Raw genomic sequence first — 15204 nt, forward strand, 5'->3', positions numbered from 1 at the left:
TGAATACCGACTGGGCTAGCTTCACGCATCGCGATCACAATGAAGGATGAATCATTCTTAAATCATCCAGATATGCATATAAAACTCGAGGGATGAAATGGAATGAACACCTCATTCCAACGAATTGCCCTCTGTAGGCTTAGTGTTAAAGATACTATCAGGTGGCACCCGCGTAACTATCGCCGACTTCACCAAATACCCTTCACACCAAAAAAACCCTCATTCAAAACATACAAAATGAATTCAGCCACAACAATGGACCCCGAACAACCAGAAAACACTTCACCCCTCCCACAACCTCTCCAAGAACTTATCAAACAATCCATGAAATACAAAGAACGATCCCACAAAACCCTCGAAGAAGTTCATAAACCAGGCTTAGAACTCATCCCGCCAACCGACGCACAAACTCCCAACCAAACCCCAAGTTTCGACGTCATATTCATTGGCGACTCTATGTTAGAACGTCTCAAAACTACAGGTCAAAACACAGGACTTCATAATCTTCCCAGAAGTTTTAACCTCGGCGTCGGAGGCGATAAAATCGAAAACGTTCTTTATAGACTTCATACGGGTTATATACCCCTTCTGGCGGATAAACCGACGAAGTTGTGGGTTGTTCATATTGGTACGAATAATCTTAGACCTAAGAAGGGACTGAGGGATTCGGATCCTAGCGACTATGCGAATTTTAGGATTTTGATAGAAACGTTGCGGGCGTTATGCCCTGGTAGTAAGGTTCTAGTAACCGGGTTGTTTCGACGAAAGGATGTGAGCGATGAGTTAGTTCGGGCGTCGAATGAAAAGTTGAAAGAGACTCTTGATGAGCTGGAAAGGACGTCATTCATGGTTAGCGATTCGCTCACGGAACCGGGTCCGGGGATTGGACGGCTTTTTTGGATGGACCCGACGGAAAATATTAATACAGATGTGCTTGTGGATCATGTGCATCTTAATGAGGATGGGTATACTTTATGGGATGAGAGTTTGTATCCGAGAATCTTAGAGATTCTTGCGCTTGAAGAACCGGGCCCGCTTCAAGGAGCTGATTAGAGGAGGATACATTGGATCGGTCTCGTGCTAGGCGTGACGAAGGGAGGTGCTAGGTGCTACTATACTAGAATCCAGTCTCGTAACCAGACTTTTACTAGAATCATTAGAGTTGTAAATAACATAATTCAGCGTTGAAATTCAATGCGCGCGCCGATACTGTCTAGAGTTTCTCCGAGATTGACGTCTAGCCTACGACATAATCAGAGGAATAAATTATATTAATTAATCAAATTTAGACGAGCTTAATCAATCAAAACCAATTTCTATTTTATTCTCAATCTCGCCATGTTGGGCTGATAAGGAAAAGAAACATAGAAGAACTGATAAATTTACAAAACAGATAGGACTAAGACTAAAAGTCGATTGGGCGACAATGCCACAAGTCTTGCAGAAGATAAACGCAACCGTTGACTCCCCCCGCAGTACATTTTTTGATTTCTTGTTCGTGTTCCCTCAAGATGCTCCCATAATTCAGAGCGTCCGGGCCATGGAATTGAATTTTGCTGTCAAGAGGAACTTCGAGATTTTCTATGCACTTTAGATGGTTTTGGTGAGTAGCTCCAAGGTTTGGATGAGCGAGTCCTAGTCGGTGGTAGGAAATTCCTTTCTGCGGAGCACTGTTAGAAAGATCTTGTGAATTGCGTTTGAATGAAAGCCTTTGGCATATATCTCCCCTCTTGATCCCGCGAGCTATATCAACGGTGTTGAGGTAAGGGAGTTTTCCAAATAAATCGAAAATTGCGACTGGTTCATCTTTGATGTACTCGGGACCTTGATCGTTAGTTGATTGATAGCGAAGATCTACTATCATCTCTCGCAGTTTCTTTGGCAGAATACCGGCTAAGTCAGTCTATTTGTAAAGTATCATGTTAGCAGAGTTTCAATGAATGGCATCGACCCTAATTTAATATACAGAAAGAGTCTATTACATACCATGCTCTCACATCCAAGTACAGTCCAAACTGCCATGTTGTTATCGATATCGTCACAGCGCAACGCCACGAGCTTCAGAGTCTCAACACCCACGAAATTCTTGGTGAACTTCCCGAGCCAGCGACACCACTTATTAGTAGCAACTGCGTGGCCTACCTCAAGAAACCTTAGTGATGACCAATTTTCTGTAGCTATATTTGCAAAGTACTGCTCCCCCAAGAGCGTTTCCATAATATCAGCGTTCATTTTTCCCATGTGGAATCGTAGTGACTTCGTTCCCTGTACAGTCGCCAAAGGTTCAATTAAAGGTTCTCTAAACCTATCCCTTGAGGTTTCCTGCCCTGGTATTCTAGACCAAGAAAAGGAATTCAATTGGTGTCTGTGACGACTGAGAAACTTGTTTAGGACCTGGAAAATCGACGCTTGAGTTATTTCAAAAATTGGCGAGACCATTGTGTCTTTAAGGTCTTCCTTCGTAAATTTGTATATTGGGTCGTATACAACAGCATCCAATGCCACATTGAGGGACTTAATATCTCTCAATGTCACGTTTTCCATCAAATTAATGACATGGTTGATTCTCCGCGGAAGCGTTTGTGGGATGGGATCATTGACCGGGCGGGGGCCTTTGGACGCTGGGTTTTCCGGAAGACATCTGAGAGTAACAACTTCTACGTTTGGCACAGCGTCTAAGAATTCAGCCCAAATGGCTACGAGTATCAAGAAAGTGTCCATCAGGGTGTCTCGTGGGGCGGTAAAGTTCCACTCGAGCTGGATTTCCTTGACGGTTTCCATTTTTGGGAGAAATTCGGTATCGAAAATCTCGATCCTATCAAGGAAAGAGTCCTCGTTCTGGTAGCTATCGAAAAAAATTGTAAGTTTCTTCAGTCGCAAGGGGATTTTTATGTCCACAATCATATCGAAGAGCTGGACTTCTGTTTCTAAGTCTGTAATGTAGGTAGGTGTGAATACCATGAGCTGCAGAGTCTCGTCTCGAAATTCATTCTCAAGGTCTTGGTCTAGAACAACGCCCTTCTTAACTCGGTAACTCAAGTGTCGGAGACAATTCCTGAGGCCATTGAGATCTTGAAGAATTGTAGTGTACTTTCGATGCTCCTCTTCGTCAACACCTTTAATTACTGTATCAATATACTCGTCATCCTGAGAAAAGACCTCAAGTCTCAAGCTGGATAGGATAATCGGAGTCGCTACCTGGCAAAACGTAAAGCAGGTACGGGCAGCAGTTGCCAGGCTTCTTCCGTCAAGGAACTCAAATGTTCGCATCAACAACTCGGGCGGAAATTTATCGAAAGGCTTGAAGTCTGAGAGTTCTCTAGTGATTTCCGTGGTCGGGCTAGTTGTTTCTTCGCTGAGTGGAGTGAGTCCTGGATTGGGTTTGGTCGGGCTCATTGGCGTGCTGGGTGTATTTGGGCAAAATTTAGTTTCATCAATTGGGGTTTCGAGGACAATAGGATCTCGAGCGGCATCTGTCTTGGAGGTGTGAGTACCAATAAAATCAGACGTCTCACTTTCAATTCCTATTGCTCTGATATCATCGGTCATCGGCTGCGAATTGGATGTATGATCGATCTTAGTTTGCGAGCTGGGGTTATTTGGCATCGAGGGTGTTCTAGTCCCTATATCTCTCGTGTTTTCGTCTCCACGGCTCTCCATCACCTAATATGTAGTGGGAGTCCGATCTTAAAATACTTTAGGAAAAGGAAAGTGGGTACTAAAGAGGGAATACGAATATATCAGGGAGTGGATTGGGGATATATTACGAAGATGGGATGTTATGTCCTGATGAGCAAGCGGGGGCTATGATGGACAGAGAGGGAATTAAAGGAAAAAAGAAGCTAGAAGTGGTGGTGGTGACAGTTAGTTTATATTGGTCGCTGAGAGAAAACTTGGGAAAAAATATCGAGATGTGTGTCATTATTCCAGAAACGGCAATATCACTGTGTTATGGTTAGTGCGACCGTCTACAGATTATCGGTAACCAAACAAGGCAAACAGTCCACTCAACCAATTAGACTCTAGAATAGAGAATTTGACGTCGAGTACTAGTCTGATAGGAACTATGAAAAGCCACCCGATACTGCAGTACCAAGGCCACGGGTATTCATCCTGGTAGATTGTAATTTGACGGCACCGATTCCCTCCCGGTGCCTATTGTAGGTTTGCTTTATCGATGAATACATTAAATCACGGAAGTAATCGCATTTCGGTCGTATAATTATATGTAGAGTGTATTACAAGCAATCGGGCCAATTATTGGCAGGCTGTTGGGCTATAATGGGATGCTATATATATAAGTAGCTATATAGATAGCCCTTCTTGATATAGCTATGATTTGGTCTATCGCAAATTCGAGATCCACTATAAGTTTTATTGTACTTACTCGATGGTGGCCACATGAATTAGTCGTAATAATTATTTTTCGAATAAAACTTTCGAGATATTCAGACCATAATCCCTTTAAGTCAATAGGTTTCATGTGAACAGGATACATTTAATGCAATGAAGATGAAAGAGATATTGCGTTGTAATGTGGTATTTTGACAAGACTCCGCCCAGCCTCATGGCCAGAGCAGGTGGGGTTGATCGACGGCACCTTGGCTCTCGGTGTCGATATTTTTAGACCCGCGCGGGCGTCGATTCTTGATGCAAGTAACTGCGATGGGAAATCCCGTTATCTAAGTCGTTCCACCAAGTTCCCCGCCCCTCTATTATATATATAGGTGCATTAGGACTATATTTCAACATCTTCTCAATATTGAATGGAGCTCTGTCTACCCCACCCGGCGCAAGCGTACAATATATGCAATCTGTATAACACTGCAGCTTCGAATTCGAATTCTCAAGATCTCTTGGTTGGTAATCAACCCATCAGGGGGGCACAGAAACGGATCTGGTTTCTCGTAGCAATTAATAGGCATGGGGTTTCCCTGCGTGCTGACATCGTCTCTGACTATCGAACTTTTTCCGGATAATTAAACGATGCTAATCCTTCTTTTGCCATGTTGCTTCGGCCGAAAGATTAATATAATCAAGAGTGCTAGTGGCCAACCAACCCCGTCGAGTTTCCAACATCCCAAAGAAATACTCCATGTTGGCACGTTATTTGAAATTCTCTCTAGGGAAGTAGCTATTGTCGATTGTTTGAGGGCCGACACCCGGATCGATATTCTGTAGCACCTTCAATTCGATTGTTTATCGAGAAACCCGCTAAACTGCTTCACTATGGGAAACTAGCGGGTGCTTCCAAATATGTCGTCCCTTCCATGGCGGTAACCGAAAATCGCGTAGGTGGATCAAAAGGGTGCCAAAGCCACGATGCAGGTGTCACCTTCTCAAGAACGAGGATCCACAATTCCAAAACTAGACGCTTTAGCTGACGACGCTAGTTCGATTTCTTGTTCGTGATCATGAATTTTAGTTAGATTCAACTTTGTAGACATTACATTTCCGGTTTTGCCAACTTTCAGCCTTCTCTTCGCCAGTTTGCTAATTAGTAGCAAAATATATTTCGAACAAATGCGGTGCTAATTGGTGTACCTTCGCCCTTCTTTTTTATAGTAAGCAATCTAATAATGCAGGGTTTGGACTGCCGTCCGCTTGTCGACATCCCCCCTCAAAAGAATACGAACTCCCAGGTTCCGAAGTTCCTCTTGCCGTCCCATATATCTCTCAAACCCTGCACAATTTATCCCAAAACATAAGAGGCACAAATCACAATTAGTAAAGCAACAGTAGCATTGCAGCAAAATCAAATATTAACAAAATACATACAAAAAAAGCTGCACTTTGGTCCAGTGCCAAACCTGACGAATTTGCCCACACCCAGGCCAACAAAACTCATGTATGACAGGTCAAGGGAGGAAGCCTAAACTCACTTGCGGCTGATAACGTTATAAACTAAGAGCCGCCTGTTTCCTTCCCGTTGTTTCTTTCTCACCTTTGATCCTTTTTTCTGCCCCTTTTGAAAGAGAGACTTCAGTTGGAAGGCTTTGGACATTATACTTTCTTTCTATCGTTCAGAAGCGGTTTTGGAGTGGAGGACTTGTTTACTTTCGAAGTAATTCACGATACACCAGTGGAAAAGAAGAGGAGACGACGTTGACTTAAGCTTACTTTTCCATTCCGACGATACCCAGTTTTTCTCGTGGGAGAGAGGGAAAGAAGACCCTTTTAAGGCAAAATATACCATTCGCCCTTGTTCAGCCAGCCTTATAGGACCTAAATTTTCGACTGTTCTTGTCCTCGCCTCTGCAAGCCATTGCCCTCATTTTTTTTCCTTCGCTCGCTCTTTCGTTCCCGCTGCAGTGCTGTCAGCATAACTTGGCGGGCGGTCCGCTCCTTTTTTCGCGCTCCTCCTTACACCTTGCAGTCCCGACGCTAATTTACTCACATCGATCCGTTTCGCATCGTTCAGCCCCATCGACCGTAAAAATTGTTTGCAGAAGGCGATTTTAAGATCTGAAAAAACAAAAAATTGACACTTCAATCTTTTTAAACCCCACAAAGGACGATTTCGGGGGAATCACATTCGCAGTTCGCGATATTTGGATTCGGTATCGATATCGGTTATCGAAACCTGCTGACACTACCGACCTGACTATTCCGGAAAAATAAGGAGAGATCGATCGGGTTAAACACAACCTGGGGAAATATTTAAACCAGCGACAGCGATAATCACAAGATTGAAAAGATGGCACTGGCAGTTCATATCACAGCGGCCCCGGTTTATCAACCACCGCAAATTATTGGCCGAGGAGGTCCCTTGGACATTCTGGACAAGCGACAGCAACTTACCTTCAGCACTTGCGGTCTTCAGTGCGCCGCGGCGGATTTTTGCCAGGCATACCGATCGAATTTCGGATTCTGCTGTCCGACGTAAGTTGTGTCCTTGACAGTTGTCGTTTGTTCTTGTTATCGCATATCGTTATCGGCATATCGATAATGCACAGTCCTCGTGAATAGTAAGATTTAATGCAGCCACTCGCGACCGCAGTTTCTGCTGCGCCGCACGGTCGGAATTCTTATCTATCGATTGCAATGCGTGCGGGGGTGTAAACTTAAGATAAATATGCAGTTGACAGTTAGACTAATCCTTTCTATTTCAAAATCTCCACAGATCCGTTCTTACGAGAACAGCCTTCAATTACTGCGGTCCTGCAACAACATGTATACCATATGGTGTCAGTTCGGTGTCCGACTTCTTCTTCGATAGCACAAGTTCGATACAATACTGGTAAATACCTTCCAACATATGCATGGAATGTTAATATTAAAAACAGTTATATTAACTAACTACAAACTACCAGTGGTGTCGCCCGTCCGAGCTGCGTAACATATGTCTACCGTAACGACGACTTCACCCAAGTCTTCTGCGCCTCCGGCGAATCCGGCACTTCCTTCTTCGAAACAACCTCTACCCGTCAACAATCCGCAACTTTCATCGGTCGCACCACAAGCAGTGAAGAAACAACCACAACTTCAGAATCAACATCCGAACCAACTGCCACCGTTGCTTCGAACACTTCGACCAATGGCAGCAACCCTACTTCCGATTCCTCTGATACTCCCACATCCTCTGGCGATAGCAATAGCGGTCTCAGCACAGGTGCAGTAGCAGGCATTGGTGTCGGCGCCGCACTCGCCGGTATCGGTGCAGCAATCGGTGCGTTCTTCTTATGGCGTCGTTCGAACAATAAGAAGAAGCTCGCTGCTGCCGGAGCATCCGGGGGTCAAAACTTCCCACCACAACCACCAATGGCGAACACGCAAGGATATAATAACAATAATACCGGTTACTACCAGCAACAACAACCATATGCACAGGTACCACAGGGACACCAGGCTGAACTGGCTGGCGGCGGTGCTTTCGGTGGACAGGAGTACTATAAGGGAGCTTACCCCCCACCGGTTTCACCAGGTGGTGTCCCGCCGCCACAAACCCATCCAAATGTCTACGAACTTGGTGGAGGCGGCCAGGCTCCTGTTGGAGGAAATCAAGGAGTTTACCAGGAGAATACGGCACCGCAATTTAGGCAAGAGTTGCAGGGTTGATTGGGTAGTGTGGAGTGAAAACAAATAAATGTGGACTAGTTGGAACTTTTTTGTATAACGGTTTGTGATCTCCTATCGTTCTTTATGATATATATACCTTTTTTTCATTATTTCTCGGCCTTTATTTCTATCTCCCTTTTCACTTAATGCTGGATATTGAGAATTTGTCTCGGGGTTTACGAGATATATGCCCTCGAAGATAACATTTCTCACTTCTTTTTCTTCGGATCTGATCTTTTTTTTTTCCTATTATCTTTTTTCTATTTTTACTATACCGTGCAGATGCAAAAAGAAATATTATTCCCTCCCCAATCCTTACAATCCCATCTAATCCGGCAGGAGCGTGTAATGTATAACAGAAATTGTCTTTCGATCACTCTAGATTTAGTCAACCGGTACTATAGTTCCTTTGTCCAAAGCTAGCTCCTTGCACAACCAATCACCCCCCTTCAGACCTTCATGCCCACGACGACCCTATACCATATACAGAATACTGTCATGTTCACCCGATACCATCTACCTTAGACTCCTCATGCAGCTTAGGAAACCAATGCCAAAGTTATAAATGTACAGAGCAGACATACGTCTTTTAATGATCAGGCCATAGCTACCCACCTCCCTCCCTTAGTCTTGTAAAATCAAGAATAGCTATGTAGCTATATAGCTGGCTTAGCCATAGAACCGGGCGTGTAGACTATCCACCGTCCGCGTTGTCCCAATTTCACCGACTGACGTCCATCTTCCCTGTGTAACACGACCCAGAACGATATAGTATCGTGGCCGTTGCCATGGTCGACGTGACGACGAGGCGCCATAACCACCGTAACCACGCGACACACCCCACCGTCCAAAACCCCCTCGGAAATCGACAGGATATGACATAGCTCATAAAACACACACGTGGGCGTCATTTATAGACATTTAGAGAGAGCATCATAGTAGCTAAAGCCCACATCAATTGATATCAAGTTCCGAACCGCGAGTTCGATTATGATGCAACATACAAGGTTTCTCCGACCTGCCTCTTCAGGGAACCCTGAAGGGTTTCACTTGTAAATTCATGGATATCTCAGGTACAAGTACGGGTACGGGTCCAGGTGTCCCCAATGATCCAGGCGAAACCCGTGATACTATACTAGTTTATGGGAAATCGCAGGGGTTGGGAATTTTAAACTCTTAGAGACATGCATGCAGCACACATAACGACATGACATCTGCCTGATTATATGGTGCTATACGTATGACTTCCCGTTGGACTTCGGTTGGTAAGCGATGCGGGAATCTAGAACAGTGTACAGTAAAGATCTGGATATCTTGCTAGTGGCGTTAGTGCCTTTCAATATTGTCTTTGGTTCGCTTGACTTTTCAAAAACTATTCTAGCTGTTTGCGAACTTTTATTAATCCATTATTCTTTAGCTCATTAATGATCGTATTAGAATCCAATAGGCAGTTGTCAATGAAGGAAGGAAGGAAGGAAAGCACTCATCAGCGAGTGCGAAGAGCTCCAGACAATCCCATGCGTGTACGTTAACCCCGAATAAGCATAAAACGAAGAAAAGAAAGAGGCTCCCCTATAGCCTTGAAACCAAAAATACGGCATCAACAATCCAAAGACATCCAATCGACAGCTGATTTTTCCTCCTTATGACGTGATTATCAGTCTCCGTATCCCCCTTCTCTTTCATATCCCATTAGGCATTAATTATCAACCCACAAAAGCAAAAAACAATAGTCGTGACCTTCACTCCTCCTTCTCTCTCTTCATGAAACTTGATATACCCCTTCCAACTCGTTAATACTTCCCCCCCTTTCATATTCAAGTCTCCGAGAACCCTTGTGAAGACTGATCACCGTCCTGTAGCTGGCTCATTTGCATTTCACCCCTCTTATCACGATAATCCCAGCTCTTAGTCCGCTTAGAACTAGGCTTGAACGGCTTCCCCGTGATACTCCCACGCCGGCCAGTTTGCTCGCCACCTGGGCTTTGATTAGCCTCGTCTTCTATTTGCTTCTTGAACTCATCGGAGGAGTGTTTGTAATTGAAGGTTGAGCGTTTCGGAAGCCCCGGCTTGGAGTCTAGTTGGTCCTCATCTGCGGCATCGGCGGGTTGATGCGGCAAGCGAGCATAGGCACTCAGATCTGGGGTCTTTGGGTCTTCCCCGGGGCCATGCTCGCCGCTGATGAGCGATTCTGAAGCCTGGCTGGAAGGGGGTTGCCAGGAATAGTGGGACTTGTCATAGGTTGGTGTTCGTTGGATTGACATTTTTGTTTAAGAACGGCGATGTCAAGTTTTGGGATAGTCGAAGTGGAAGGGGTGGTTAGGTTAGTATGTGAGTCAAAAAAAGAGATTGATCCCGTATGGATGCCTTGTGATCGATATATTCCTTATGGACGAACCGTCGGTAGGTACCTCCGGGGGAGTCTGGTCAATTGAGATGCTGTGCCACTCTCTTCCGGGGTAAAGATGCTTTTTGTAGTATATGCACCGGTTTAACAGCACGGTACTGGGGGTCACTAGGACCTTGGGACGAGTTTAGGATCTGTTAGAGGAGATTTCGGTTGTCCTTGCAAAGCAATGGGTAGCTCAGCTGTAAGGGCAGTTTCTTCTTCGTTTCGAAACGAAAGAACGGTAAAAGATGAACGATGTAGAGGGGAAAGCCTTTTTTATGGGTTGAAAACTAGTCCTGAGGAGGCTTCTCGAGTCGAGAGAGTCAGGTCGTAATCCGCGCACTTTGTGGAGAGGGGCTAAGCCAGGCACTGGCTAATAGCGTGATAATAACGGGGCGATTTGTGACAGCCAATCGAATGTAATATCAGACTCGAATTCGAATCAAAACTGTCATGTCAACCGGGAGGTTTTTTTCTTTTCTTTTCAATGCATAAAAAAGACGGAAACCAGAAGCAGCTCGATTAGAAGAAGTTCGAGTTCAAGTTAACGTTAATGTTCGGAGAGGGGCATCTGATGGTGGCAGTTTCGTTGTGTCTTAAACGAACCTGTTGGAATTTCGGTACGTCATCCTATCATTGGCCATTGGTTGGATGCATTTGGACATGCCTGCCAGGTTGTAACAAGCCTAAACCCCGCAGCCTCACTGAAACGCGGGAGAAGTAATGCAAAAGGGTCTCCAACATGTTAACGTTGATCTGCTGCTTAATTAAGGCCGTGTATGTGAAGTAACTGGAAGTCCAACAGGTATGTTCTGGAGATCGTGGTTTGGATCGAGCAGAAGGGGTTCTAGATCCTCGATTTAGGTCCAGTCCCCCCATGCATGGCCCAGATCTGATCAGATGGACACCCGGCTCAGATATATGTTCAGCCCGGGTATAGTATAGTCCCCATGCAATGCCGTTATCCATAACCTTATTGTTATATTAACATACGGAGTATAGATGGATGTTAATGTTGGTTAGTATAATTTCATGGTTGAGGTTCTGTTAGAATTACCATATTGGTCAGTCGTAATATCCGTCCGGGATGCGAATTAACAGAACCGACATTAAACGTTTAAGGTAGTTAAAGTTAACATTCAACGTTCCGGAAATGCGAATCGATATTGCTCAGGATTAGGCTGCAATTAATTGATCAATCAATTAGCTGCAATGTTAATTATAATTCTAATGTTGGTGTCGCATTGATCAGAACGGGAGCTTGAAGCCGACATGCACAGCGAACACGCATTCGAGGTTCCTTCCTTCCTTCTGAGTCTCCTTCCTTCCTTCCTTCTCTCTTACAGCCCCCTCACCACCACCACCACAAACACCACAACCGTCGTGCACCAACTTCACGGGGACTCGCATGTAAGTATTATCAGGGCCGACGGCTCTCGTCCGGGTCTACCGACCGATTATTAATGCATCGGCGGTCGGACGGCATCATCACGCTTCCGTATGTTGTGTTGAATCAATTGAGCCGAGGCCGAAATGACCTCATGCATGGATGGCTATTCAATGATAAAGCGGAAGCATGCATCGTGAAGCCTAACCAGCCCTTCCCGCTTCATCATCTCGCGATCCTTTATCTAAAGCCGAAATTCAAGCCTGTTGTCTCGAGCCTCTTAATCCTGCTGTCTCTGGTCTCGCCGGTACCAAACTTAACTTGACCTTCCAACCTGGCATCACACCACCCAACCTACATGTACGTGCATCTCCGCCAATTTCGCGGGGAAATAGTCCACGCGGCTGCCCTTATATGAATCCTTAGCCGTCTCACAAATTTCCCGATTCCCGTGAAAGCCACAAATAGCAATTGCAACTTTCTTTTCTTTTCTTTTCTAATTGACTCTCGAATTATTATTTTTTCAGAACAGAAAGAGCTCTCACCCGGGAAAACACTTCCAGTCAGCATGATGAAGGCGCTCGTTATTGAGAAAACCGACGGCAAGCCTGGTCAGGTGTACTATCCGTAAGTTTGCGGCATTACAGTGGCTGTTCTACTCCCTTACAATCCTCATGCACAGCAAGAAGAAAAAAACACACATGCGGCCTGTGTCGTCTCCCTTCAGATATCGTCGGGACGTTGTAAGGCAGTCAGTGTTCGTCCTGACCCCGTTTATGACGTTCATGATGTCCATGACGTGACTCGAGCTTAGTCGCAGTCGCTCAGATATCAAGCTAAGATCTCAAGCACGATCGGGTCTCGGGTCATGCATGTCTCTTGACGGGTGCTCAGGAAAAAATTTTCCCTTTGGTCGCGATATGCAGGTGCCGCATGATCAGCGCACTACTTCTAAACATAGCCACCACAGGAGACATTCAAAAGCTTAGCCGTATGGCCGTGCATGATGTTCTTCGGTTCGAGGTGTCCAAAACCTCGCTAATGCTTTTTTGCGCCTCTCACCCTTGCCACATCTCAACCTGAAACCCGATAGCGAAGAAAATTTCTTAAACTGACAGCCACTTTTCCCGCATTTTTTTTTTGGTCGGCACAAGCCTCAAACAGGTTGACCTTCCCAAACCATCCATACGACCCGGCGAGGTCCTCGTCAAAATCCTTGCTGCCGCATTGAACCACCGGGAAGTCTTTATACGGCAGCACCTGTATCCTGGTATAAACTTTGAAACACCTCTTGGCGCCGATGGCGTTGGAATTGTCGTCGAGACCAGCTCACCGGACCTCGAACATCAGTGGAAAGGGAAAAAAGTTATTCTGACCCCCGGACGAGGCTGGGAGAGTAGCGAAGATGGCCCAGAGGGCAAGTATGCGATTGTAGGGGGCACGGTTGGAGTCTCGCATGGTGAGTTTAATTCCTTTAGCAAACCTGTCCAATCACGCTTCAAAGATGGCACTTCTGCCACGCGACTGGTCCGGATAGACGATCTCATTGAGACTACCGTACTTTCCGGAGATTGATAAGACGGCACATTGAGGCCTCAATGCTACACTGTGCTTTTTGTCTATGGGGCCCTTAGGTTCTTTTTCGGGAAGAGATCCCAATTTGGATTCCGACCGTCGTCTAAGACTCCATATACCACCATCGCCCGGTTATATGAATCCTTTTTTTCTCGCTTTTTATACTATAAGTGCTAAAATAGTAAAACGTGAATGATCCTAGGCACTCTCCAAGAGTATGTGGCCCTTCCAGCCTCTGAGCTTGAAGAAGCCCCAGGACACCTATCAATCCCTGAGGCTGCTGCTATCCCCCTTGCTGGTCTAACAGCATGGCGTGCAACTTTCACAAAGGGCAAGCTCCGGGCAGGAGATAATGTCCTTATCACGGGGATTGGCGGTGGAGTTGCACTATTTGCATTACAATTCGCCGTGGCGGCCGGCGCTACTGTCTTCGTTACTTCTGGCTCAGAGGAGAAGATAGCCAGGGCCAAGGAATTAGGTGCTGCAGATGGAGTTAACTACAAGAAGGAAGATTGGTCGAAGCAATTGAAGGGGCTGCTTCCAAAGAATAGGCCGTAAGTTATCTGCCCCTTTGCCTTGTTTTTTTTGTTCGTCTATTATATCCATTGAAGGCCCTGTGCAGCTATTGCATTGAAAGCCTTTGCTGCCTTTCGTTGTTCAATTCCCCTATTTGAGGTTATTTATCCCTTTTTTCCAGGTTTCTAGTTTCTTTGTCCTTGTGATATCTTATCCTCCCCACTATGCAAAAGATTATTCGACGGACGAGCAGGCCTGGTCTATAAATGCAGAGAGGAAACTGCATTAATAGAGCTCTAGTGCTCTAGGTTCCCCGCACCGTCTATAGAGCTATTGGTCTCTTAGCTTTGTTTAAGCGCAGGGCTTGCATAGCTTGCCTAGCTTGCCTAGCTCTATTACACCTACCCCCTTCCACCCTTGCAAGTTTCCTGCATATGGCCGATGCGATGATCATCTCATCGCTCTCCACCTGACAAGGTTGCTCTATTGGTCAATTAGAGTTTCTAGCCCTTTCTTTTATACTATGATCCCATGCATCGTTACTTCAGCCGCTATCCCGCTTGACAATTATTGGTTGTGTGTTTTGCCACTAAAAGATATTCCTCGATATTATTGGGAGAGGGTAAAATAGGTACCTCGATACAGTTATTGACGGCGCAGGTGGCGATATTGTGCTGCAGACGTATGGATTGCTCAAGCTAGGGGGTGTGATAGTGAGCTATGGGATGACGACGAATCCCAAGGTAGTGTTTCCGATGCAGGCTGTTTTGAAGAATATCGAGGTAAGTTCTATTTCTTTCTCATATTGGCTGTGCCGTCCTTTCCATGGCCTACATACATACATACATGTATGTATGCACATGCATCCTTTCGCCCTTCGAGACGTAAGAAAGCGGGTCCACCCTTAACGACATCGCAACCAATCCCTTGGGTCGGTTTGAGCAAGGGTTTACCAAAATCACCACATTGGAAGGAATACTACGTTTCAAACAATATGGAGTTTTCGATTTCCTTGGAACCGGGTGTTTTCTCCTACAGGTTTTTCTTTGCTTTCCACTGTTTTTTTTTTGTATCGAGCTCTTGCAAATTTTGAGATCGATCATATGGCACAAAACAAAAACAGCCTGAAGAAAGAGTTAGGCGCTTAAAGCCCCACTTTTGGTCATGGTGACCAAGGATGACATCTGACCATACTTTTTACACCACTTACTCCTTGCCGCTTACCGCTTCTCTTACTCACCCCCTCTTCTTCATAACTTATCCTTTTAAGCTCACCTCG

General features: G+C 45.4%; 5 protein-coding genes across 5 annotated transcripts; 3 read left to right on the plus strand and 2 right to left on the minus strand.

Annotated features, from left to right (window-relative positions):
- Positions 1-237: 237 nt before the first annotated feature.
- AOL_s00210g115 (uncharacterized protein) lies at positions 238-1053 on the plus strand (the record flags this gene model as incomplete). The annotated part of the gene is made up of 1 exon (XM_011128917.1): positions 238-1053. One exon carries the CDS (start codon positions 238-240, stop codon positions 1051-1053), a length of 816 nt encoding a protein of 271 aa, XP_011127219.1.
- A 352-nt stretch (positions 1054-1405) lies between these two features.
- Positions 1406-3606, minus strand: AOL_s00210g116 (uncharacterized protein; the record flags this gene model as incomplete). The annotated part of the gene is made up of 2 exons (XM_011128918.1): positions 1406-1903; positions 1987-3606. 2 exons carry the CDS (start codon positions 3604-3606, stop codon positions 1406-1408), a joined length of 2118 nt encoding a protein of 705 aa, XP_011127220.1.
- Positions 3607-6697: 3091 nt separating this feature from the next.
- AOL_s00210g117 (uncharacterized protein) lies at positions 6698-8058 on the plus strand (the record flags this gene model as incomplete). Its single annotated transcript, XM_011128919.1, has 3 exons — positions 6698-6882; positions 7124-7240; positions 7314-8058. 3 exons carry the CDS (start codon positions 6698-6700, stop codon positions 8056-8058), a joined length of 1047 nt encoding a protein of 348 aa, XP_011127221.1.
- A 1817-nt stretch (positions 8059-9875) lies between these two features.
- AOL_s00210g118 (uncharacterized protein) lies at positions 9876-10322 on the minus strand (the record flags this gene model as incomplete). Its single annotated transcript, XM_011128920.1, has 1 exon — positions 9876-10322. One exon carries the CDS (start codon positions 10320-10322, stop codon positions 9876-9878), a length of 447 nt encoding a protein of 148 aa, XP_011127222.1.
- Positions 10323-12402: 2080 nt separating this feature from the next.
- On the plus strand, positions 12403-13967 carry AOL_s00210g119 (uncharacterized protein; the record flags this gene model as incomplete). Its single annotated transcript, XM_011128921.1, has 3 exons — positions 12403-12461; positions 12989-13293; positions 13612-13967. The coding sequence occupies 3 exons, from the start codon at positions 12403-12405 to the stop codon at positions 13965-13967; spliced, it is 720 nt and encodes a 239-aa protein (XP_011127223.1).
- Between the last annotated feature and the right edge of the window lie 1237 nt (positions 13968-15204).

This window comes from Orbilia oligospora, assembly GCF_000225545.1.
Source record: "Orbilia oligospora ATCC 24927 unplaced genomic scaffold scaffold00210, whole genome shotgun sequence".
In the NCBI taxonomy this organism is placed as follows: Eukaryota; Fungi; Ascomycota; class Orbiliomycetes; order Orbiliales; family Orbiliaceae; genus Orbilia; species Orbilia oligospora.